This window comes from Lineus longissimus, chromosome 15 (assembly GCF_910592395.1).
Source record: "Lineus longissimus chromosome 15, tnLinLong1.2, whole genome shotgun sequence".
In the NCBI taxonomy this organism is placed as follows: domain Eukaryota; kingdom Metazoa; phylum Nemertea; class Pilidiophora; order Heteronemertea; family Lineidae; genus Lineus; species Lineus longissimus.
Window position 1 is genome coordinate 14,853,199 of NC_088322.1, and position 27,271 is coordinate 14,880,469.

Here is a 27,271-nt window from a genome sequence, read left to right on the forward strand (position 1 = left end):
CAAATACATTTTACCTTTAATGACATTGATCCGAAAATAAAATTGCTTTTGTCAAAATAGCATGGATTTGAACAAAAGTATCAAAGATAACAACATTTAAAGTAATTTATTGCTGAAATCAAGAATTTGATATCAAATATAATGTTATTACATCTAAATCTTCTCAATAACACATCAGATTTGGGAACGAGGTTGCTTAGCAACATCAAGCAACTACGCCATATTGGACTGTTTCTGCATCAAAAAACTTTTATTTATTCACAAGTTACAAGTTTCTAGCGTGACTTTAGCGCTTTTCTATTGTTCTATTTGTAGCATAGATAGTGTGAAACGAAATGCGATATTGATTCAATGCTGTGATAATGACAGATATACACTCGCAGGTGAGAAAGTCATCGCTAGACGCTAGGCCTACAATACATGTCAATTAATTGTCATAACCAACGGTCCAACGTCAGTTCCAGTACACATACGCCTAGACCCTAGGCCTAATAGGCCTAACACAAATCACAGCAGTCAACAGAGTTCATGTCAAAATGGTCATTTCTTGTCGCGGGTGTGTTTTGTAATGCATTTGTATTGAATGATGTTCGTACATGAACATGATCATGAACAATTATGATTACAATATTCTAATACCATACCAGGGTTACAGAGGCCTAGGCCTATTAATCATTGTCGCTTCTTATTTGATCATTATTTACTGTTCCATCTCCAGTCAACCCCTCGCCCTGGGGGAAGCAGGGGCAAGGGTACAGATGATCCCACCAAGTTCCTCCCTGTGATGCCATCGAAGAGGAGCAAGCCAGCTTGGCAGCAGAACCAGCCAGCTTTCCTTCTCACTGGCCGCCCAGGGGATGATGATGATCAGAATGGTATTGATCTTGTCTCAGAACTCACTGCAAGTAAGTTGGCTTATAGTCGGAGATCGTGGTATTGCCATTGTTTTTCATTGCAGTAAGTTTCCTGATAAGTTGATTAAAAAACTTAGGAATACATATGTATGGTGGCTTTTCTTTTCATTAGAGTACACTTTATATATGGAGAGGGGATCAAAGTTCAAGCCCACTAAACGAAAGTGAGGCAATGGCCCCCTTTTTGGGCATTTTGGGGTTTGCGACACTAAACTGATGTTCCACTGTTTCATCTCTTTATTGAGAAAGGACTTTCAAGATGAAAGTGTCCTAAATCTGTGTCAAGAGTTCATATCCTTGCTAAGAAAAACATTCCATGAGGTTCTGAACTTATTTACATGACTAATTCATATTTTCAGGAGAGCCAAAGAAAAAGCGTGGCTCCAAGAAAACAGTGGATGCCGGTGCTGCCAATGGTGTGGGAAGTGGCTTCACTCATCCAAAGAAAGACAGAGAAAACTTTAGGAAGGCACTAGTGGACATTATTATGTAAGTTTAATAATTTGGTGCTTTGTCCTAAAAGTCGTAAGAGTGTGCTGAGCAGTTTTTGTGCTTAACCCATATGTGCTCCTCTGTCAGTTGTTTATTCAGTCTGATGCTTCATTCAGCGGCAACAAAAATTAGGCCAAATGCATCAATTTCAGTTCACTAATTTTTTAATTCAAATGACTACTTTTTTCAGGCAAGAAGAACAAGCTCCTTCTCCCAGACCAGCTTCTGTAGATGGTGAATTACCGCCCCTCTCGAGAACTGGCTCTCCAAGTGCTGCGGAAAAAGACATTCTGGTAAGATGAGATAGAAATGATTCAAGGCGTCAAACTCATCTGTCAATCAAGCATTGCTTGAAATTGATGCAGTTGGGTGGTAACATTCACTGTCTCCATCAGTCAGGTCACGATGTGATAGGTTAAACATCTGCCTGAGTTGTCTTGCTTCTGTTTGGAAACAGTGTCTTTAATAACCATACTACAGGTAAAACTAAATTCACTAATTTTAAATTCTCATCTAGGTTCGAGCATTTTCAAACATTCTGAACATTTCTTTCAGCGGTACTACTACTACATCCACAATGGCATCGACACAGAGCATGTTGCCCCAATGGAGGACTCGTGGCTCGAGAATGTCCTACGTCTGGTGCCGACACTTCTCAAAGACGGCCATGCTGAAACAATAGAAAATCTCTCAGATGAAATGAGAGAAGATTATCTGCTCAGTGTAAAGAAGGCTATTGGTAAGTTTGAATGCTCTGGACGAAAACAAGTTACTTGTTAACTTTGTGCCAAATGAAGATAATGAAATTACTTCAGTCCTTTGATTTCTATGGCATTCTGAAGTTGCTGCAGTCATGAATTTTTAAATTTCAGTTGATTTTGTTCTGCGTGATCCACGTGAGAAAGAAGACGCAAAAGACATTGAGTTACCTCCACACAGAGCAGAGCTGGCTGTCGTACCCAAACCATGGAACAAGTCCTACTTGGACGCCAACTTCCGCATCCAACAAAACTTACATGTGACCAATCCCTGCATGAACCAGGTGCTGGACCTCTGGCATCAGTCTTTCAAGTATGAAATGTTACTTATTGTAAACCTTATTCCTTTTACTTGTTCACTAAAATATATCTTCGAATTTCGCTACCATTTTTTCTGTTGATAGCTACATTTTCCAATGGTAAAACTAAAAATATTACTAGGCTTGCAAAATGATGGTATATGCTTTCACCACACTTAAAACTGGGAAGTATGTAAGTCTAAACTCTCCTTTGATTCAATAGAGGAACTCCGGCATAAATAAAATGAAAAATGAGTGACCTCAATAGAATATTGGATAAACTGTAAGTCATCATGTGATAAATCAAATCTGGACTATTGCCAAGAAACTTGTATAAGAGTAAATCAGAAGTTTTTTCAAACTAAGTCTTTTTCAGTGTTGGGTATGATTTATGAATAAATATTTGGTTCAGAATGATGTAGACAGATTATTTGAAATCTGTTCTTTTTGTGTATTACATGTACGCCTTGTCTTTTTTGCAGCAAATTGCGCTTTGTTGATGATGATGAGTTCCACCAGCGTCGTGAGTCCATGGAACTCTCGTTGTTCCAAAACCTGATCATGAGACATATAGACGCAGCAAAGGAAAAACTTCTCAAAAAGTTAGTCTTATTTGTTTAAATCAGATGAATTATCTTTGAGAGAGAGTTACTCTGGATTTTACAGTTACTTAGATTCCCCACGCCGGGACATTGAACCATTTATATTCAATATTTCCAAAGAATATTTTGCAAATATTTACAAATCAAATACTATATTTACTCATTATTTTATACACGTAGCTCTTATTCCCTTGAAAACAATTTCAAAAATAAATAAATGATCTTATTTTGCAGGTGGTTTCCTGAAGTACAGAATATCTTCTACCAAGGCAACAAGAGAAAGCAGGTACCGAGCAACCACGACCAGGCAAAACTCGAGTCGTTCTTTAACTGTGCCTCTACAGTCATGACGGAGCAGCTTCAGAGCCTCATTCTGAACTCAATGGACGATTACACTGACCTGCTTTGCCAACCTCCAGTAAGTCATGATTTTATTCGTCAGTTTTTCTTTGAGAGTTGTTACGATTTTGAGAGTTGTAGGTTTTGAGTTAAGTCAAAAATGGTCAAGTGACAACATGTGGCCTGTCTTCATCTATCATCAAGGGTAGGGCCCAAACATTACATGTCATTGTGGAAGAATGGATGATAGAAGCACTGAAACCCAAAAAAATTATGAGTAGAGGAAGAAATTGAGTCAAGAAGGAATTCGGCTAGAAAGAGGGCCACAGTCGTTAGTGTCTTACTTACTGTATCTTTTCTTTGACTTGACCCAATTGCATTGTTTTCAGACATCCACACGAGCGTATGAACACTCCGGATTCGTCCTGCGCCTGATTCTCGATAACACTCAAATAAAGTATGAACCTGACTTCAACGACTTTGAGATTGTTCTCCTGAATGTTTACGATGTGATAATCAAGGCGGCTAGCATCGTACCACGTGTAGAGACAAAGTTATACTCGGAATGGGTGAGTCAAGTTGCCAAGTTCAAACAGAAAATTCCTTACCAGTACCTGAAACTGTTCTGATTGACTAACATTCTGATGTGTACTTGCACACACAGACACCAAGTTGTACTCAAAGTCATGAGGACTGTGAAAGTTCTGTATTCGTTGTACTTAGTATACATGATTTGCACTGCTGAAGTACTCCACAACCGCCATGGAATTTTAGATCACTTTGACAATTATTCAAGAACAAAGGTTGACAGTTTGTGAAAACTGGCCCTCTTTCATATCTTATTGTTTAATTGTAAATAAATTGTCAATTTGCAGAGCGGCAACAAAGCCAAGTCATCACTGAAGCCGATCATTCTGGAAAACATCGTCGAGTGTCACAAGGAACAGATTCATGAGATCGTGCAGAAGGAAAGTGTCGGCCCGATTGAACACGCCAAACTCTATGATAAATACGAATTCCTCATCTCAAAACAGGTACGTTTCACTGTAAAAGTTAAAATTTACGTCATTTCCCTCTTGTTTTCTGTAACTTTTCAGTAAAAGTTGTTTGATAATCATCGTTTTTGTCAAAAATATTTAAAAATGAAACTTTCCATTCCTTCAGGCTGACAGCGACGTCGAGCAGTTCCTCCTTGAGCAACACACTTTCGAGGAATACGCCAAAGAGGTGAAAAAATATCACAAACTCATCGATGAGATTTCGTACAACTCAATCAAGGTGAAGCGTCTGGGTATGTTTGAGGTGCACTGCGATGAGCTGATCCGGGCTCTGTCCAAGAGAGCAGACGCCCTCTGCACACGTCTGCTCACAAGGATGTCCAAGGACCACCAGGAAGCAAACAAAGCGTAAGCCTTTTTGAAATAAATTTACTTTTTTAGGAAAATGAAAGCAGAAAACAGAAAAGTCGGATCTAGAAAACATGTCTGTTTTTGGGTTTGGTTGGTGTGTAATGCTTGTTCAGTTTCATGGACTGAACTTCTGCTTCAGATCTATAGCAATTGAGTCATTTACCTGAGTGAAAACCGAGACATCTTAGACTTGGGAGGAAAAGTTCATCATGTTTTCTAAAAGAGGTGTTTATCAGTTGAAATCTTTCATCAGTTTTATTCAATTGTTTTTCCATCTCTTTCAGTCTATGCAATGACTATGACGCCATTGCCGAGAAGGCACTCACCACCCCAGCCAATACTGAACATCTCATGGAGCTACAAGTCTTCATCAAAACAGTCGAAAGTAAGACAATCTTTGAGCTGGAGAACCGACTCTCCGAGGCCAAGGACAGATTAGCCTTCTTGGTCGACTTTGCGTCTTTCTCGCCGGCCGAGATGCGACTCAACTGCGACACATTCATGTGGAACGGACGGATGCCGGCCATTTTTGAGGAACACAGGGTGATCATGTCGGAGAAGAAGTCGCAGTATGAAGACGCCTTGAAGGTACGAAACATATTTCTTGATTGTTTATGATTGTCACCTGTAACCTCCATCCTGACCTCAGGACTCAATGTTATTCTCTAACTCTGTGCGAGACAATCAGTTGACATATTTATCCTCATTACAGTACAAACGCGAGCGTTTCGCTGAAGAGCTCGAAGGCTACAACAAACAGGTGGAGGAATTCCAGAGCTTCGGCGACATGAACGAGATCCAGCGCTACCTGAAGAAAGCACAGGCCCTCGACAACAAGCTGCAGATCGCTGCTGATAAGATTGAGGCGTTCAATGCGGAGGAGGAGGCGTTTGGTTGGCAGACAACAGCGTACCCGGGACGACAGTCCACCATCAATACCCTGAAACCATTCCTGAACCTTTATGAGTTGACTGTGGAATTCAACCAAAAGTACAAGTGAGTTGCATTTTCATCATTTTTGACTAATTGATGGTGAGTGTCGATATTGGTTGCCTAGTAAAGGACACAGAGCTTTCCAAAAGGAACCAAACAAAACCAGACGTGGCCTCAATACATTTTTGCGTTCATGTTCCTGATAATGTTCTCCTTTTACCAGACAATGGATGGATGGACCGATGATTGAAGTGGACCCTGACACCGTTGATCAAGAAGTGGGCAACATGTGGCGTGCACTATACAAACTTGAGAAGGGCTTTGAGAATGTGCCGACGTCGAAAAAGATCGCTGCAAGGGTCAAATCCAAGGTTGAGGAGTTCAAGGATCATCTTCCGTTGGTGCAGACACTGTTCAATCCCGGTCTCCGTGACCGCCATTGGGATCAAATCTCCGAGATTGTCGGGTATCCACTCAAACCGGATGAAGACACCTGCTTGTCTAAGATCGTCGACATGAATCTTGAGTCGTACATTGCCAAGTTTGAGGGAATCAGTGAGGCTGCAAGTAAGGAGTACTCACTCGAGAAGGCCATGGAGAAGATGAAAATAGAGTGGGATCCGGTACGTTTTGTTTGTGTTCTGAGTAAAATCTCTTTCACTTTGCCCCATGGTGTTTTCTTTTGCGAGTCAGGATCTTCTCCCCAATTTTAAAACCGTGTTGAGAAGCTCATAATAGTGAGTTAGGAAGTCGCACTTCAAATGTTTACCAATGAGCCATTTCACTTCCAGATTGAGTTCACGATGATCCCGTACCGCGAGACTGGGACACACATCCTCTCCTCCATCGATGACATCCAGCTGTTGTTAGACGATCACATCGTGAAGACACAGACCATGAGAGGATCGCCCTTCATCAAGCCATTTGAACAAGAGATGAAGTGAGTTATACAAGATTTTCAGCCGCGGGCAAAATTACCGTGTTATGATTGGTGCTCAAGTTGAAAGTATAGGTACATTGTAGACTTCTATACAACAAACGAAAACAATATCGAGGGTGCTGTGAAGCCCACATTGGCCTGCTTAAAGCCATAAACATAGTATCACAGCATGGTATTGCTGTAAGCATTGTTTCCAATCAAGAGCTTGGATCTGCAGTACTTTCTAAACTGTGACCAAATGCTTCTCTGGTTTAATCAACACCTCTCCACTTTTTTAGGGAATGGGAATCAAAGCTGACTCTTGTCCAAGACATTCTTGACGAGTGGCTCAAAGTCCAAGCGACTTGGCTCTACCTTGAGCCCATCTTCAGCTCACCCGACATCATGGCCCAGATGCCCGAGGAGGGCCGACGCTTCACCACCGTCGATAAGAATTGGCGGGATATTATGAAGCAGGCGGTTGTTGATCCCCGTGTGCTGACGGTTACCAACATTGACAAGATGTTGGAGAAGTTGAAGAAATCAAACGAGCTCTTGGAGTTGATCCAGAAGGTACTGTTATCCGCCTAATTCTCAAGGCATTTTATTTTCTCCGATTTGTATGAAAAAATCTCGATCTGGAAAAAAAAAAAATTTTGAAAAAAAGTTTACAATTGGAAAAACTGTATGAAAATTCGTATAAATTCCCCAAAATACAAAAAATCATGAAAATTTTTTTTTCAGAATTTTTTTTTCAAATCACAAAGATATTTCCCTGTTATTATTTTTAGGGTCTGAATGACTACCTGGAGAAGAAGCGTCTCTATTTCCCACGATTCTTCTTCCTGTCCAACGACGAGTTGCTCGAGATTCTCTCCGAGACCAAGGATCCAACCAGGTAAATTTCATGGTCGTCATGGTTTTGCTAAATTATACAATTGTCCTTTGATTGTGTGGTGAAAAACCTAAGCAATAAGTAGCTCAGTTTCTACCCTTTGTAATGACCCATAGTCTTACCTAATTTGATTTCTGTTTTTAGAGTACAGCCCCATTTGAAGAAGTGCTTCGAAGGTATCGCCAAGTTAGAATTCACTGACATCCTGGATATCACGCACATGAAGAGTAGTGAAGATGAGATGGTGGAGCTGAAGGATGTCATCTCGACATCCAAGGCTCGTGGCCAGGTTGAGAAATGGCTGCTGGAACTGGAGATAGACATGATTTCGTCACTTCACAAGGTCATCGGCGAGTCTCTGGATGCGTATCAGAAGACCCCACGAGGAGACTGGGTCAAACAATGGCCTGGTCAAGCCGTGCTGTGCGTCTCACAGAAATACTGGACGGATTATGTTCATAAGTCAATCCGTGAAGGACAGACAGCCATGGAGGAATATTTGACTGTGAATAACAGCCAGATTGACGAAATTGTCGCATTGGTCCGTGGAAAGTTGTCCAAGCAGAATCGTACCACGTTGCAGGCGTTGATCGTTCTGGACGTCCACGCACGTGATGTGTTGGTGAAGCTGGTCGATATGAAGGTCTCGTCTGAGGAGGACTTCGAGTGGTTGAGTCAGATGCGATACTACTGGGAGGAGGACCAGATGGTGACAAGGATGATCAACTCCATGCTGAAGTACGGCTACGAGTACCTTGGCAATTCAGGTCGTCTTGTTATCACACCGCTCACTGACAGATGTTACAGGACGCTATTCGGAGCTCTTCACCTCCACTTGGGTGGTGCACCGGAGGGCCCTGCTGGAACCGGAAAGACTGAAACAACCAAAGATTTGGCCAAAGCTGTTGCCAAACAGTGTGTCGTCTTCAACTGCTCCGATGGTCTTGATTACATCGCCCTGGGAAAGTTCTTCAAAGGTCTCGCGTCATGCGGCGCTTGGTCTTGCTTTGATGAGTTCAACCGTATTGATCTGGAGGTGTTGTCTGTGGTGGCTCAACAGATTCTTACTATCCAGAGAGGTGAGTCTCAGCATTTGTTTTAGATTTTGATGGTCAGGTAATCTTCAGAAGTTGTAATCGCCTATCTTTTCCACAGAGTTGACAATTGTTTCATGGGCAGTATGGCATTCATATATGTTGAGTTAAGCATTACTTGCTGCTGAACTCAATCAATTTCATAGCTCTGTCGTGAAAATGTCATGTCCATTTCAAATGATTTCTTACTAAAATTCCAGGAATCAATGCTGGTGCAGACACCATGCTCTTCGAGGGAACAGAGATCCATCTCGACCCAACGTGCTCCGTCTTCATCACCATGAATCCCGGTTACGCTGGTCGCTCTGAGCTTCCCGACAACTTGAAAGCTCTCTTCCGTACAGTCGCCATGATGGTGCCAGATTACGCCATGATTGCTGAGATCGTCTTGTACTCCTGTGGTTTCGTCAGCGCCCGCCCGTTGTCCGTCAAGATCGTCGCTACCTACCGTCTTTGCTCTGAACAGTTGTCGTCCCAGCACCATTACGATTACGGTATGAGAGCTGTCAAGTCTGTGTTGACTGCTGCTGGCAATCTCAAGGTAGGTTCAAAGGTCAAGGTTTGGCCCACCGGACATCGCCCAGATACAGATATCCAGTTAGTGGGGAGTTGTTGCCATGAAACCTTGTAATAAGTCTGCCATTTGAAGACTGATATTGTGTCATGCTTTTGCCCAAGTCTAAAATGACAGAAATCCCCTTGAGATCTTACCTGTAGCGTTGTCAGGATAAACAATATCAGCGTTATCAGTTGTGGAAACCTTTTCTCTGAGTGAAGGGAAATATAACCTCCCAGTATAAGCATGATTTATCATTACTTTCAGCTGAAATACCCTGAAGAGAATGAAGACATCTTGATGTTGAGGTCCATCATTGACGTCAACTTGCCAAAATTCTTGAGCCATGACTTGCCACTGTTCAGTGGTATCACGTCAGATTTGTTCCCCGGGATCAAACTCCCCACTCCTGATTACGAGGTCCTAAACGAGGCTGTCATCGAGAACTGCCAGAAGATGAATCTGCAGTGTACCAATTTCTTCTTGGAGAAGATCCAACAGATTTACGAGATGATGATCGTACGTCACGGCTTCATGATTGTCGGTGAGCCGTTTGGAGGCAAGACGACGGCGTACCGTGTCCTTGCTAAGGCCTTGGGTGATATCCATGAGAAGGGCCTACTGGAAGAGAACAAGGTCCAGATCACAGTCATCAACCCCAAGTCAATCACGATGGGCCAGTTGTACGGGCAGTTTGACCCGGTCTCCCACGAGTGGTCGGATGGTATCCTGGCTGTTTCTTACCGTGCATTCGCATCGTCGCAGACGCCTGACAGGAAGTGGCTGATCTTTGACGGCCCGGTCGACGCCATCTGGATCGAAAACATGAACACCGTCCTCGACGATAACAAGAAATTATGTCTGATGAGCGGTGAGATTATCCAGTTGGCCAACACAACCAACTTGATGTTCGAGCCCATGGATTTGGAAGTGGCATCCCCAGCTACCGTGTCCCGTTGTGGTATGATCTACATGGAGCCCTCCTCTCTTGGCTGGCGCCCGGTTGTGAAATCCTGGATGAACACCCTCCCTGAGTCTCTGACTGACTTACACAAGACGACAATCAACGAAATGTTTGAGCGCTTTTGCGATGCCTGCATCCAGTTGATTAGAAAGGGTGGAGTGAAAGAGTTGTCACCCACCAACGATACCAATGTGGTCAAGTCACTGATGAACATTATGGATTGTTTGATGGATGAGTACCATGATGAAGCTAAGATCGCACAGATGGAAGACCGCGAGACCATCGCCTGGTTGGAAGGAATCTTCATCTTCGCCTTGACCTGGTCAATAGGTGGCAGCAGCACTGAAGACAGCCGCCTGAAATTCGACCCGCTCATCCGTGAGTTGTATGAAGGAGGAATGACTGAGGACACGAGGATCAAACTGAGCCTGCCGTCACTCGTGGAACCACCCGCCAAACCATACACCGTACCATTACCAAAAGAGGGCTCTGTCTATGACTACAAGTTCATCAAAGAGGGCATGGGGCGCTGGGAGCTGTGGTCGGAAGCCTTGGCAGATTCCCCTCCGATTCAGAAAGATGCTGCCTTCAATGAGATCATCGTACCGACCATGGATACCGTCAGATACACGTACTTGATGAACATTCTGGTCACGCATCAGAAATCAACCCTGTTCGTTGGTCCCACTGGTACTGGCAAGAGTGTCTACATTGGGGTAAGTCACATTCTGTGTTGAGGGGATATTTTTTGTCTGTTTCTGGTTTTTGGCTGCCAAGATCCACCTTATACGCCAAATGTGACATTCATTCAACGCTGTGTGCAAGGTTTTGTGTACCATGTAATCCAACTCTTGACTGGCTGACAGAGATGGTGTCATGAATGCGATGCCAGTTTCTTCTAGTCTTACCTTCAAACATGTCATACTCCTACCAAACTGATTCAATACTTCATGTTGTCTTCAGGACTATCTGCTCCACCAACTTGACAAGGAGGCCTACAAACCAAACATCATCAACTTCTCGGCTCAGACGAGTGCCAACCAGACACAGAATATCATCATGTCAAAACTGGACAAGAGACGCAAGGGAGTGTATGGACCACCGCTGGGAAAGAAAGCCGTGAGTATGGAATAGATTGGAATTATTGTGAAACGATTGTTGAAGGGTATTGCATGACCCCCCCCCTCCACTCTTATGAAAACTATGGTGGACTCAAATTGGCTAGACTAAAACGGACTGTGGTTATTGCCTTCAATGTTTAACATATCTTTTCCCTGCAGGTTGTCTTCATAGATGACTTGAACATGCCCATCCGTGAGACATACGGTGCCCAGCCTCCGATCGAGTTGATCCGCCAGTGGCTTGACCATTGGAACTGGTATGATCTCAAAGACACCACCATGATCAAGCTCATTGACATTCAAGTTCTGGCCGCGATGGGTCCCCCTGGTGGCGGCCGTAACCCAATCACACCACGTTTCCTCCGCCATTTTAACACGGTCACCATTAATGAGTTCAGCGATGACACCATGATCACTATCTTCCGAAGCATCATGGAATGGCACATCTCTACCAAGTAAGTGTGTTCTCTTCATCTTGTTTCTTCTTCTTTTGTTCTTGTTTGCTTGTTCCATGGCACCAGCTGTGATTTTTGTCCAAATGACTAAATCATTGGATTCCAGAGGAACTTCTCAGGGCCCATGCCACACACCCTCCCGCTCTGCTCTTACTAAAACCTGGTTTATATCTCTCTCCTATCCTATTCTTCATGTAATTTCTCTCTCCAGGGGCTTTGCCAATGAGTTCAAACCATGCATCGACCAGACTGTCATGGGCACATTGGATGTCTACAAAGGCGCCATGCAGAATCTCCTCCCGACACCCGCCAAGTCACACTATCTCTTCAACCTGCGAGACTTCAGCCGAGTCATCGGTGGCATTCTCCTCTCCACGCCCGAGACCATGGAGGACCCGACGGCGATGAAACGTCTGTGGGTGCACGAGGTTTACCGCGTCTACTACGATCGTCTCGTCGACGATGGTGATCGTAAATGGCTGTATGATTACGTCCGGGATACCGTAAAGAAGGAGTTTAGAGAAGACTACGATCAACTTTTCATCCATCTTGATTTTGATAACGACGGAAAGGTTACGGAGGACGACATGCGTAGCATGGTCTATTGCGATTTTTCCAATCCTAAATCGGATAAGAACGATTATATTGAAGTACGTGAGATGGAGTCGTTGCGACATGTTGTCGAGGGATATTTGGACGAGTTTAACAACTTGAGTAAGAAGCCAATGAACTTGGTGTTGTTTAGGTAAGTTTCCTTGAGCATTGGTCCCTTAGCAACCCAATTAGTAGAATTACCTTTAAAATGATGTGACACTTGCCGGTCACTTGAGAAATGATTGAAATGGATGTGGGAACCCACCATTTGTTTAACTTTTTATTTTGAGAAAAACTCGTCTAAAGATGAGTTACTTAGTAAGAAAACCATCAGTAACATCCCCTTACCGGATGTTTTGCTTCCATATTTCAGATTTGCTATTGAGCACGTCTCGAGGATCTCCCGTATTATCAAAGTGCCACGTAGCCACGCCCTCCTGGTCGGTGTCGGTGGTTCTGGACGTCAGTCATTGACAAGATTGGCCGCTCATATGTCTGATTATGATATTTATCAGGTGAGTACGAGAGTCAATCGATCAAGGTTGTGCGAAGGTGAAGCAGTGTTGCAGAACCAGGGCTCAAACCTTTAACCTTCTGTTCACGAAGTAGAGACTGTGACCACTAGGCCATAGTGATCGGTCTATGTTGGCTATATCAGCTATATGAAGTTCCACCACTTCTTCTGAAGTAAGCTTTCCACTGTAAGTGTCCAATCGCCCTCATCTTTGCCAGTGGCATTGTAAGTAAGATCAAAGAGTTCATTCATTGAATTCCTTCAGTTAGGAAACAAAGGCTTTCACCGTTGAGGAGAAAACACCGTAGAGTTGCTTTAAAGTATTGAAGCAAGTTGAAATGGCTTCTTCTCCAGGTTGAGCTGAGTAAAAGTTACAGCACAATTGAGTGGCATGAGGATCTGAAGCACATCATGCGCAAGGCGGCCGAGACGGACCAGCATGCCGTCTTCCTATTCGCCGACACGCAAATCAAACAAGAGTCGTTCCTTGAAGACATCAATAATCTACTGAACGCCGGTGAAGTGCCGAATATCTATCCACTGGATGAGAAGCAGGAGATTTGTGAGAAGATGCGACAGATAGACAGGTAGGTGATAATAGCCTCGGACAAATCAATACACTCTAACTTGTTTGATCTTTCATCATGCTTTCTTTCTCGATGACCATGCACATACTTCGTGATTCAATTCTTCAACATCTTTGTCTTGCAGACAACGTGACAAGACCAAACAGACCGACGGCACGCCCGTCTCGCTCTTTAACCTGTTTGTCCAACGTGTGCGTGACCAGCTCCACATCGTGCTGGCCATGAGTCCCATCGGAGACGCGTTCCGTAACCGTCTCAGGAAGTTCCCGTCGCTGATTAACTGCTGTACCATTGATTGGTTCCAGGTAGGTCATGTGATGTAGAAATGGAAGAAAACAACAGAGTCACCTCTGAGTCTTTCAAAAGTGTTTGAGTCTTTGCTAGATATGTCAACAAACTCTCAAGGAATTTAATTTGAAAGCTTTCAACACTTCTGTTCATTTTTTTCAGTCTTGGCCAGAAGATGCTTTGGAGGCCGTCGCTAGCCGTTTCTTGGAAGATGTTGAACTCTCCAACGAAGTCCGTGCTGGTTGCATAGCTGTCTGTAAATACTTCCACACAAGTACACGTGACCTCTCGGAGCGCTATCACCTAGAGTTAGAGCGACACAACTATGTCACACCAACCTCGTACCTAGAATTGATCAGTACTTTTAAATCTCTTCTTGAGAAAAAGCGAGGGTGAGTTTATTTTCTCCCACGGTAGTCACAGAAGCGTAGTTGAAAAGTTCAAGTCACTGTTTCATTCAGTTGTGTCAGGTGATAATCTAAGGAGAAATTTCCCCCTTGACACATTCTTCCCTACCAAGCTTGGTCCTGGTAATCTTGAATGGTACAATTGCCCACACTTTTTAGATAATTGCAGATTAAAAATCCCACTTTCTGTCCATTTCCAGTGAAGTTATGAAGCAGAAGCGTCGGTACGAAGTGGGTCTGGAGAAACTAGAATCGGCCCAATCTCAGGTGTCGGTCATGCAGCAGGAGCTGACCGATCTCCAGCCGCAGCTGGTCCAGGCGGGAAAAGAAGTCGATGAGATTATGATTGTGATTGAACGAGAGTCCATCGAGGTGGCAAAGGTCGAGAAGGTCGTCAAGGCTGATGAGGCAGTTGCCAGTGAACAAGCCAAGGCGGCCCAAGCCATCAAGGATGAGTGCGACGGTGATCTAGCTGAGGCGATGCCAATCTTGAATGCCGCTCTGGCGGCGCTGAACACTCTCACATCAAACGTAAGTGAACATTAAAGTACAGCACATACGAGCTATGAAATCCAACGGTTGGAGTAGCAAGAATCAAACTTTCTGATTTCTGATGCTTATCTGTTCTTTCAAGTTGTGTGTTGTACTTTCTTTGTGGACGAAACTGTTAAGCAATCATAAAAGAGCTTGTTCTTAATCTTATGATGCATGTATTTCTTCCAGGATATTACGATCGTCAAAACAATGAAATCGCCACCCAACGGCGTTCGTCTCGTTATGGAGTCAATCTGCGTCCTAAAGGGAGTCAAACCAGATCGTGTACCGGATCCAAGCGGTTCTGGAAAGAAGATCGAGGATTACTGGGGCCCATCAAAGAAAGTCCTTGGCGACATGAAGTTCTTGGAATCACTGGTCAACTTCGACAAGGACAACATTCCCGCTCCAGCTATCAAACAGATTCGTACCAAATACGTCACAAATCCGGACTTTGATCCTGATAAAGTCAAGGTGGCCTCCACCGCCTGTGAAGGTCTGTGCCGCTGGGTGCGAGCGATGGAGTCTTATGACTTGTGAGTTAATCTTTTGTATTTATTTATTGGCAAACATATCTTGTACACTTTGACGTGTTCGGCACAACCTTGTGTTGGGGCTCCCTTTGTGCTTGATGTTGTGTTATCTTGTGAACAGAATTTCTGTATTCTTTTGCTTCTTCTAGGGTTGCCAAAGTTGTTGCACCGAAGAAGATTGCCCTGAAGGCTGCTGAGAGTGAACTGGCTGTCGCCATGGCCTCGTTGGAAAAGAAACGTGCCAGCCTCCGTGAGGTCCAAGAAAAGCTTGCCGCACTCGAGACGAAGCTTGAATCCAATAAGCAGAGGAAGGTCGAGTTAGAGGACCAGGTGGACCTTTGTACGAAGAAGTTGGATCGTGCTGAACAGCTGATTGGCGGTCTTGGTGGTGAGCGTGCCAGGTGGTCAGAGTCGGCAAAACAGCTTGGAATCAAATATATCAATCTGACCGGTGATGTCCTCATCTCATCTGGGCTTGTCGCTTACCTCGGGGCGTTCACTTCGGCTTTCAGACAGGTGAGTTACGCTTTTACATTATCAAGGACAATGGATGTGGAAGTGACTATAAAGCTTGTGCAGTGACATCACTTTTGAAGGGCAGTAATTATATGCTGACGTCGATAACAGTGTGGAATCCGTAATTATTGTCATCACCAAACTGCACTCCAACACAAGGGACCCAGGTTGGCTGCCAAGATGGCAGAGTCTTTCAAGGAATGATTCCTATTTGAATCTTACTGACCCTGTCTTGTCCATAAATGTATCTATGATCGAATTGTCCTTTCAGGATCAAATTCAAGAATGGATTAAAGCCACTCGTGACATCCAGATCCCGTGTTCGCCCGAGTTCTCGTTGATTGTAACTCTTGGTGACCCTGTCCTGATCCGGGCGTGGAATATTGCTGGTCTGCCCACTGACAGCTTCTCAGTTGACAACGGCATCATCATCAGGTACATATTCTTCCTCTGTTACCGTGTTTATTCCTGTGACATCCGTTATTCTCCACAACAGTTGGAGCAAAAAATTAATTTACGAATGACATTTGCCCATTGCGTGCCCCAATACTAATTCACCTCATTATGTTTCAGTAACGCCCGTCGCTGGCCCCTGATGATTGATCCTCAAGGCCAGGCAAACAAGTGGGTGAAAAACATGGAGAAGGCAAACAACCTTCATGTCGTCAAACTCAGCGATGGTGACTTTGTGAGGACGCTCGAGAACTGTATTCAGTTTGGAACACCAGTAAGTGTGGTACACTGGAAAACCTTATCTGTAGGGTGGTTGTGGTCATTTCCTATTCTTTATTTTTTTTCTTCAAAGGATGAGATTGGCTGTTTCTCAGATCTCTGGGCCAAACATCTATGACCAAATTCTCCATTCTCCTTTCTAGGTTCTTCTAGAGAATGTAGCAGAGGAGTTGGATCCCCTTCTGGAGCCCCTCCTGCTCAAGCAGACGTTCAAGCAAGGTGGCAGCATATGTATTCGTCTGGGTGACTCCACCATCGAGTATTCCATGGACTTCCGCTTCTACATGACAACAAAGCTACGAAACCCACACTACCTGCCTGAAACCTCCGTCAAAGTGACGCTGTTGAATTTCATGATCACACCGGAGGGTTTGGAGGATCAGTTGTTGGGTATCGTCGTGGCCAAGGAGCGTCCGGAACTTGAGGAGGAGAAGAATGCTTTGATTATTCAGAGTGCTGAGAATAAGAGGTAAGAATTTGATTGAATCTTGCAGAAAAGTTGTTACTCTTTCAACCCTGCATCCCCATCTCGTGTGGGGCAGTTTAAAGAGCTTATAGTAATACTCGTTATCTCTTTCCAGACAACTGAAGGAGATTGAGGACAAGATCCTGGAGGTTCTATCCTCATCCGAGGGCAACATCCTCGAAGACGAGCGTGCCATCAAAGTCCTCTCATCCTCCAAGGTTCTCTCAAATGAAATCTCAGAGAAACAAGAAATCGCCGAGACAACCGAGAAGAAAATTGACGAGACTCGTGCAGGTTACAAACCGATCGCGATCCATTCTACTATCTTGTTCTTCTCCATTGCTGACTTGGCAAATATTGATCCCATGTACCAGTACTCACTGACGTGGTTCATCAACTTGTTTATCATGTCGATCGAGAATGCGGAGAAGTCTGAGAACATGGGAGAGCGTCTGCAGTCGTTGAAGGATCATTTCACGTACTCGCTGTATTGTAACGTGTGTCGGTCATTGTTTGAGAAAGATAAGGTAAACAGATGGCAATGATATCCTGGGTTATTATTTGAAAACACAGCTGTATGAAGATGGGAGGGGGCCTTTCTCGGTGGTAGAACGATTGGTGTTGTAGTTACACGTATATCGCTAAACCTCAGTTATGAACTCAAGTCAGATTTCCTTCTTTTACCAAGACGTAATGGAATCTGAATAAATGTCGCAATTTTCAACAATTGAGTATGATCTTCTTTGACAGCTTCTCTTCTCGTTCATCCTGTGCGTGAACATGCTGAAACACAACAAAGAAGTCGACGAAGAGGAATGGCGCTTCCTCCTGACCGGAGGTATCGGCCTTGACAACCCACACACCAACCCCACCGCCTGGCTTCTCCCAAAGTCCTGGGACGAGGTCTGTCGTCTGGACGAGTTGCCCAAGTTCAACGGCATGAGAAAGAAGTTCATCAATTACAAGGAGCAGTGGAAGCAGGTTTATGATGCCATGGTGAGGAAGATTACAACGTTACAAATCATAATCATAAAAATTCGATTTCATCGACACCAAGAGATCTGTTGATTTCTCCCGGCTCGTCGACGTCGTCAAAGGTTTGATCAGAAACTATAGCTTTTGACTGTTACTTTTGAACAGGAACCTCAAGAGGAAGTATTCCCCGGCGAATGGCAGGAAAGACTTGGAGAATTCCAGCGAATGCTGGTCATCAGATGCCTGAGGGCGGACAAGATTCTACCGACCGCCCAGGAATTCATCACACACAAAATAGGCAAGAAATTCATCGAGCCTCCACCGTTTGATTTGCCTGGGTCGTTCAACGATTCTCACTGCTGCGCTCCACTGATCTTCATCCTGTCCCCTGGTGCCGATCCTGCTGCTGCCTTACTCAAGTTTGCTGATGATATGGTGAGTGGAACACTTCCTGGTGCCTTCTCCTGCCAAGTGTGCCGAACTAACAAAACCTGATGCCAGGAAAGCTTACTGGAATGTTCTTGATCAGTCCTTTCTAAAGGTTCTGCTTGTGTCAGGACAAAACCATGTACATTTCCTCAATAAGGTTTGTTGGAATTGATATTAGAATTGAGCATCAACTGGTGAATTATGAGCTCCACAAACAATATTTGACAATCGTGTCATATAATGTAGGAGGAAACCTTATACAGCGGTGGAAACCTATTTGGTCAGAGAAAGATGTCCTGCCTATTGCTATACACCGTGTTATAATATGCACCTTACTTTCCAGGGTTTTGGTGGCGCGAAGTTTGACTCGCTCTCCCTCGGACAGGGCCAGGGTCCTATCGCCATGAAGATGATTGAGAGAGGAATCAAGGAAGGGACATGGGTCTTACTCCAGAACTGTCACTTGGCTCCCTCCTGGATGCCAACTCTCGAGAAAGTCTGCGAGGAATTCAACCCGGACGGCACACATCCTGATTTCCGTCTCTGGCTGACCAGTTACCCGACGAGTTTCTTCCCAGTGGCCATCTTACAAAATGGCGTCAAGATGACCAACGAGCCGCCGAAAGGTCTACGATTCAACATCATGCGGTCGTATCTCAGCGATCCGACCTCGGATCCTGAGTTCTTCAATGGAGTTAAAAATCATGTGAGTTGATAATGTCTGATGACTGCTTCGGAAGATTTTTGACCATTATGTGACATTGTCTTTATTTTTGGTTGGATATCCAACTCTGACACTATTCTCCGATTGTGATCTTTGGCAAGTTACTTTACTTTGATTGGCTGGGCCTCTGGCTCTGATTGAGATGTAAACTGAGTTTGGTTGTACCCGGTGCCTATGCTGAAAGGGCCAGCAAATCAAGGCTGCGTTACATTCGAGGTTGTTAGAATGTTTTTGTATCCTATTTCCAGGAACCCTTCAAGAAGATGTTGTACGGTCTTTGCTTCTTCCATGCCTACGTTCAGGAGAGGAGGAAGTTTGGACCAATCGGTTGGAACATCCCCTACGAGTTCAACGAGACAGATTTGCGTATCAGCGTCCGTCAGTTGGCCATGTTTTTCAACCAGTATGATGTAAGTTTATGACCCAGCTGCTGCAGTGCAGTGAGGGGTTTCAAGAGCAAAGTCGTTCATCTGTGTCAAAGTTTCTCTCTTTCCACACCTCATTGGTGGCGTTGTTGACAAAGATTGCCCAAATCACCTGAGAATTTAACCACTTCACTTCATATGACACAGTTTATGCTACAGCAATCAGAAATTAGGAGTCTCATAACAGCGCTAGCTATGGGCTTCGAAGTGCATTAATGATTTCAAGCAATGAGTTCCATTCTCTCCTCTAGGAAATACAATATGATGCCCTGCGCTACCTGACTGGAGAATGTAACTACGGTGGCCGGGTGACGGACGACTGGGACAGACGCTGCCTCCATAGCATCCTCAACATGTTCTACTGTAAACCTATTGTGGAAGACCAGGACTACAAATTCGATGAGAGTGGTCTCTACTATGCGCCCCCTACTGGTGATGTAAGTTACTAATTCACTTGTATTTGTATAAAAAAGATCCCGTTTTATGTCGTAGTCCCCTGAAGATTCATAAAAATCCTCCTAACTTTCGATGAATCTTGGAAATTGCAGATCATGGGATGTATCTTTTTTCCAATGGCTGAGTTGTTTGAACTCATTTTTGAAGACTGACCGCCCTATACATATTGTAAGGATGCAATAATGCAGAAATATCCCAGCTAACTATTCTTGTTCTAATGAAATGTATCTCATGAACTACATTCATTTGATGTGATTATTGCCATCAGTGAAGACAAGGTATGGTACGATGGTTTATATTTCATGAATGTTTTCACTGTGTTCACAATCCCTGTTACTAATATTAGGTCTCACGTGACTGATCGTTCAACACTTAAATTTTTTGCCCAGGAATTGTTTGATCACACCTTCATGGAAAGATGTTCACTTGACAAATGTTGCATGTAAAAATCACAGAATAATGATGACACATCAGCACTATTTACAAGATTTGTGTTGGCAAAAGATATATTGAAAGACATGATTTTTTTTTTTCAGTTTAGGCTGTCTGCTTCAATCTGGTAGCCTACTTTCAGTTCTGCATGCATCACTCAGCCTCACCTTTCGTTCATTTCTCTAGTACGACAGTTACATCGAGTATACCAAGACGTTCCCGCTCAACACATCGCCAACCGTCTTTGGCCTGCACCAGAATGCTGACATCACCAAGGACCAGAAGGAGACTGGCGTCCTCTTCGACAGCATCTTGCTCACACAGGTCAGTGTCGAGTTCAAAAATGTCATCGTTAACATCATCAGTAGGCGTCCTTTGGCCAAAAGCTATTTTTCATTGTCTGATCAATCTAACTGCCTTAGCTGTGTTTTGGCCTAATTATAATGTTTTATTTTGTGGGCCAAACAAATTTAGTCAGTTACTGGCTGAATCTGTATCGATACCCGGTAGATAACTTATTGCATAGGTTTTATTCATTGTCAAATTTTTTAAAGTTGGTATTTTATGTTGGAGAAGGACTTAACGTGTTTCGAGTTCTGCTAATTTCACAATAACTTGTTTTCTTAGATTTTAATGATCATAATTAATAAGTTTTTGTGTTGATTTTTGTTCTTGTTGCCATGTCACTGCATTCATGACACATCACGCGCGGTCAATCTTATGACCCAACACAGAAACGGGTAAGGTTTCGAATATAGGCATCTTAGGTTTTTAGAGCAGGGTCTTTGATGATATGTATTTCATGAAAAGTTTGGCAATCCTTTTTTGTATGACTTAACTGATGTCCTCGATTGGACATGTTCCATTGAACCTTTTGAAACTTTTGAACCATTTAAGTTTTACCACTATGCCATCTGTTTCTTGAAATACAATCTTCTGCAACCCAGCAATCCTCCACTCTCCCTCCATAGAAGTGCACACTGTATTGATCCCATAGCTCATGGACCCATGGCTCATTGTCCCCACCATGCATGCCAGTCAAGTCACAAATATGGCTACCTTTCCTTGGACAATACCTGCATGGAGGGTTAAAATGAAGTGTATAAAAACCCTGTACATCATATTCAAGAGAAACAGGCATGCAAAACCAAGTAACCTCTTCCCTGGGCTGGGATGAATATCTGCAAAGCTGCAATATCCCGTGTAAAAAAGGTCCCCGTGCTTTGTGGTGATGGTTTAAGTCATTTCACCCTAACCTTGCCGTTGAAACCTGAAAGTTCTGCATGGTTTTCTGTGCAGAATGTACAGGTCACTGTCAGAATTTGGGTGAAATGAATATAGTAGAAGTAGTTGACAAGTAGAGAAGCATCTAAACCCAATTTATTCCAGGTACCTAATCAATCCGTTTGCCCCCCCCCCCCATCTTCCCCCCCCCCCCCCCACAATATTAATCCTACAGTTTCCCTCTTCAACTTCAAGAGGCTGTGGCCTTTTCAGAGGGACGAGACTTCCTGAAATTAATCCTCCGCGACCTAGAATTTTCTTTTGAATTTCAGTTAATTCTGTCGCCCTAATCTTTTTCTGTCATAGCTGAAAATCTCCTTGACCAATGAAGTCCGACTCAAACGCCAGAGGGCAAACATGACTCTGATAGAAAGTCAACTCTTTCTCTTCTTGACCCTGGCCTGTTATAGTGATGACCTTTCCCATTTCATCAAAAAGTTGGTAGCAATCTCCTCTCTTTAGCTTTATGCATCATTCTCAGGCAGATTTACAACATCATCAAGTTACATCAAGCACACATTTCTTTTCATATTGTTTTTCAAATATCGTCTGTTTCAATTTCATTGAAACATACTTTTCTTTCAAGTATCATCGTTGATATCAACATTGTACTTGAAAGAAGGATGTTTGCATCTGTGGCTATAGTAAGACTAAGAGTCTTGATGGTGGAGGGTTTTTGACTGTACATAGCCTATTTTAGGACAGGAATTTGATAGACCAGCAACTCCCAACCAATAACTTACTGTTAGGAATATGTCAACTTTATAGTTGTAACATCAACATTGTATATAATGTGTATAGCTGTACATTATTCTGTTCTGTACAGACGTGTGATTCTCTTGCATGTGTGGATTAGAAAGAGACAAGTTCTTTGAGAGCTCAGTGTTGAACTTTAAAGACACATGGCTCACCTCAGGATTTACAACGGGCCCAGCGTGGAATCCAATGAGTGATAGTCAGAGCTTGAGATATCCCTGGAATAATGTCTTTTGAAGTATGAAATTTGGCCCCTATACAGGCGGGCTGTAGGCATAAAGTGCATTGTCATCCTTCATTCTATCATTGCATTCACTGAGTTCCTATCATAAGAGTGCTGACATTGGGACTATGACAAACATTTCAATGAATCACAAATATCCATGTCCATATTCATGGCAACTCTTACCTCTTCATTCCAGGCCCGTGCTGCCGAGGGTGGAGGAAAATCAAGTGACGATGTTGTGGACGAAGCTGCTGGAGACATCTTAGTCCGTCTGCCTCCGAATTTCGACATCGACGCGGTGATGCGTCGCTTCCCAACCTCGTACAAACAGAGTATGAACACGGTCCTTGTGCAGGAGATGACGAGGTTTAATCGTCTGCTCATCACAATTAGATCGAGTCTGCAGAACATCAGGAAGGCTCTCAAGGTTTGTCATCCATTGGCCGTTTATGTAACATATGTGACATGACTGGAGGTTAAGGTGTTGGTGGGGTCTTAATCCCAACATTATAGGTCTGATAGCTGACACGTCACTTGTGACCTCGGGTTAATCACTGTACTTTGACTGCATCACGCTTTGAATGCGATGAAAAACTAAGTTTCTTTGTACCTGAGCTCTCCTATTTTTCAAAAGCAACCAAGTCAAAGTCAGAATTAGTTGGCCTGCAATGCAGAACTGTTGTAAAATGCATTATACAATGTACAGGTGAGCTTAATCCAGAGTAAGTAAACAACACGTAATTATGAATGCCCTCATCTCTTACAGGGTCTTGTTGTGATGTCTTCTGATCTAGAGGAGGTTGTGTACAGCATCATGAAGTCCAAGATCCCCGGCCTCTGGATGAAGAAGTCATACCCGTCTCTCAAACCACTTGGAAGTTACGTCACTGACTTCTTGGCCAGGCTCAAGTTCTTACAGGATTGGTACGAGAATGAAGCGCCCACCACTTTCTGGGTCTCTGGCTTCTACTTCACGCAGGCGTTCTTGACCGGCGTCCAGCAGAATTACGCCAGGAAATACACAATCCCCATTGATCTGCTGACGTTTGATTACGATGTGATGGACGACAAGGAATACAGAGAACCACCAGATGATGGTATGGAAGCTATTTTTACACTTAAATCACCTGCTGAAGTTACTTTGATAATAAATTTTGATTAAAGTCTACATGTGCACTGACTGGGGAAATGGATAACCGGAAGTGCTGTTTCACTTTTGCATACAAATGTAGTGAAATTTTGGGTTGTAATGATAAAAGATGTCAAACTTTGATGAATGAGTACCCAATATACACAAAAAGATACTCTGACAGTTGCCTCTAACCTAGAGACAGTAAAAAAGTACTCAATGAATTGTAAAATGTTACTTTATCTCATTTTCAGGTGCCTACATCAAGGGCTTGTTCTTGGACGGTGCTCGCTGGGACAGGAAGACACGAAAGCTGGCTGAACAACATCCAAAGGTTCTCAATGACACGGTGCCTGTGGTAGGTTGAACTCCCCAATTCTTGTATTGAAAAGAAGATTGTAGGAGCAGTAATGTGACCCCACCATAAAGTAAGATAAAGATCAGATGAATGTCTGTGTGAAAGTCTTGTTGGGATCTTCTAAAGTTTCCATTTCAATTGACAAAGACTATCTCCTCCAGTGAGGAGACGCTCCTCAGAGTCATGATCACAGACATTTATTAGACTGTCCCCTCTGAGAGATGTGATTTCGTTATTCAGGACATGAGAAGAAACCCATGTGAAGAGGTTTTCAACAGTCGAAGTGCACTAGTGTCCTCGGGACTTGTCGCAATGAACCGCAAGATTCAACGTCCTATTGGGATCGTCATGAGGACACTGTCACAACCATTACTCCATTTGTGTTTTAGCTTTAAGCTGACAAGCACAGCTTTCCCAATATGAAATTATAATCATCGAACTTGTCTATTCCAGATCTGGATCAAGCCGTGCAAGAAAGAAGAGATTGCCAAACGCCAGACGTATATCTCGCCCGTCTACAAGACCAGTGAAAGACGAGGCACACTCTCCACGACCGGTCACTCCACTAACTTTGTCATCTCGATGCTGCTACCCTCGGACAAACCATCCGAGCATTGGATTCGACGAAGCGTGGCATTGCTATGTCAGCTCGATGATTAGAATATTGAAACTACGATAATATGCAACGTTGAGGACAATATTTCATGACGTTGAAAATTACAAAGAAAATTTGAGCACAATTTTTCCTGACATTTATTAGTTAGAACTGTCATGACAGTAACTTTTGCTATTCAGAGTGCTACCTACCAGAAAATTTATTCAAATATATTTATTTTGCAAGATGTTGTAAGATTATTTATGTAAATAAACTTGTGTATAAAGAGTTATTTACTTGACCAGGAAAGTTTTTGTGTTTTGTATGCGGAGTACATTGGGAGCTCTGCATACGTGGTTTGTAAGTTTGGCTGAATTCATGCTAGGGTATACCAGAAACTGTCTGGTTCAGACATACTTTACTGCTGTGATAAGTGCAGGTATCCTTTGCAACTCCCATGGTTAAGATACTGATGTGTTAACTCAAGATTCATCATTAGACTCGTTAGTTTCAGTTTTCTGTTTCTGTTTCTTGGGCAGCAAAGCGTTTTAGAAGTGCCAAAACCTACCATCTCGAACCACCATTGAAGAAAATATGTGCAAGAGGTTCATTTACATCGGGCCTAACTATGCATAGTTATCCTTATTATTGAAGGATCCTTCGTTTTTCTACGAGTTGTTGTCAAAATATCGTTTCAATGTGAAAACTGCATGGCTTAATAGTATACAGTGACAGTTACTTCATCATTATAATCTTCTATCCAGAAAAATCAAATGTTGCTATGAGTACCAGTCCACTTTCTGATTGGTGATAGGATCACATTATGTTTTGATTAATATTGGCAAACATCTCCAATAAATATCATTCATTTCCGTCCAGTTTGTGTGAACTACTGTGATAATTTCAAACCGTCCTATTTTCACATTTAGAACTGCTGAAGATTTTCTACATGTATCATTCCTTTCTTTATTTTTGATTGCACTTTTAGGGAATAGTTTCAATGTGTTTGCAGCTAACTTGGCACAATCATTACCACACAAAGAATTAAGGTCAGGTTAAGTTGAAATAGACTCGGGTTTGAACCTTTCTTGAAAATCTGTGATAAGCTAACAATGATTCCCTCCAGTGCCACTAGTGGCGCCACTTGTACAGTGATCTCTATTGGTCAAATCTTGTACTAATATTTGAAATTATTTATCTGCTTTTGTTTGTTTGATATTTTGTTATAGTCAAGAGATTTCATATACACACGTCATTATGTAAATAGGAATTATTAGTTTGTCTGAGTAACCAATGATGATCATATTTGATTAACAATAAAGCAAGAAAATGGAATCTTTTTTCAGTACCATCCTTTATGATCCACCTGTTTTTGACACAAGGAGCATTGGCTCCTAGTCGATTTTACAGTAAATTGCCCAGCCATCTGGGTGGGACTGTTCAGTCTTGCTGTATGATCATTCCATGTACATTGTATTGTAACTACTATTTTTTGTGAAATGCAACAGTGAATATATTTAGAAAACTGTCGTTTGTTCAGTTTTTAAGTTTGTCGTATAGATGGAGTAAATAATACATAAGATGAGCCTCAATGACACAGGAGAATATGGAAGAAAGTGATGTACTCAGATTTCACTTGAGACAGACAACAGTGAAATGAACAACCAGTCTGTCTCAATCGCCAAGCTTAGAGCAACATGTGCTTCGTTTTGCTGTGACAGGTCACATATGCGTCTTGTCTTGATCACAGGTTGTTCATATCCTCTGACCTCTGACCTCTGTCCACAGTGTGTGTTATGACCATAAGTGGAAGGGGTGTCTTAATTGTTCTGAGCCTGGTTGTGACCGACAAGGAAAGAAAAATGGATGGCTTTGCCAGACTAGGCATACATCGGCTGCAAATTCTGCTCTCTCATCCATCTCCCCAGCCAGTAATTGTCTCCATGGTTGTACCTTCATCACTGCTATCGGACAAATTCTTAGATGTGGCTCTGATTAATCTACATTTAAAGACGTGCCTAAGTTGTGACCAAGACCTAGGAGAAGACAATGTGACTGTGTGTTTCATGATATCATTTGCCTGGCTGGTTGTGACTTTGTCTTCAAGAGGAAATTTGGGGAAAAAGAAATTGCCACAGTCAAACACAACAGAATTCTGGTAAGGCTATCTCTATCTAACTATCTCACCCGTCTCTCTCTTCCGTCAACATCAATCACTGGGCGAGCCAAATCATCGTAATCAGTTGGGTCAGGGAATGAAATCGCCTCAGGTGATACGTATATCAGAGACAGCTATCAAAAACATTTTTCTCTCAAACTTTTCTACCCAATTTCATTTTACTGTATTTGTGTATCTCCAAAGATGCAGCATTCCAAAATTGAGCTTGATATTCCAAGTACTTCATTGCTGTTCAAACTTATGTCAAAAATATCCCAAATGGAAGCTAAAAACTGAATATGTGACCTTGGTTCTAGGTTAACAAAACTGTGAATGTATGCAAATGCATAAGGCGTAAGAGACGCTAAGACCTGGGTATGAGGTATGTTTAAAGTGGCCAGCA

At 43.0% G+C, this 27,271-nt stretch overlaps 1 protein-coding gene across 1 annotated transcript; it reads left to right on the forward strand.

Annotated features, from left to right (window-relative positions):
* The first annotated feature begins 213 nt into the window (after positions 1–213).
* Positions 214–26,235, forward strand: LOC135499781 (dynein axonemal heavy chain 7-like). The gene is made up of 44 exons (XM_064790734.1): positions 214–383; positions 719–905; positions 1,274–1,403; positions 1,597–1,699; positions 1,962–2,145; positions 2,279–2,477; positions 2,946–3,065; positions 3,300–3,483; positions 3,794–3,973; positions 4,280–4,438; positions 4,569–4,810; positions 5,098–5,401; positions 5,526–5,809; positions 5,970–6,369; positions 6,538–6,686; positions 6,965–7,238; positions 7,457–7,563; positions 7,705–8,639; positions 8,855–9,195; positions 9,478–10,890; positions 11,138–11,293; positions 11,455–11,750; positions 11,962–12,495; positions 12,718–12,859; positions 13,213–13,445; positions 13,570–13,750; positions 13,896–14,125; positions 14,341–14,671; positions 14,864–15,210; positions 15,357–15,723; positions 15,995–16,158; positions 16,297–16,450; positions 16,599–16,924; positions 17,037–17,448; positions 17,672–17,917; positions 18,062–18,331; positions 18,669–19,031; positions 19,298–19,459; positions 19,726–19,911; positions 20,549–20,686; positions 22,825–23,055; positions 23,395–23,725; positions 24,012–24,115; positions 24,569–26,235. Exons 1-44 carry the CDS (start codon positions 363–365, stop codon positions 24,773–24,775), a joined length of 12,027 nt encoding a protein of 4,008 aa, XP_064646804.1. The 5' UTR covers positions 214–362; the 3' UTR covers positions 24,776–26,235.
* Positions 26,236–27,271: the final 1,036 nt, after the last annotated feature.

Coding starts and splice junctions, on each gene's coding strand:
- LOC135499781 (XM_064790734.1), top strand. CDS start 363: ATGACAGATATACACTCGCAG. Junction 1,700..1,961: donor CTGCGGAAAAAGACATTCTG/GTAAGATGAGAT, acceptor CATTTCTTTCAG/CGGTACTACTACTACATCCA. Junction 20,687..22,824: donor ACAGCATCTTGCTCACACAG/GTCAGTGTCGAG, acceptor TCTTCATTCCAG/GCCCGTGCTGCCGAGGGTGG.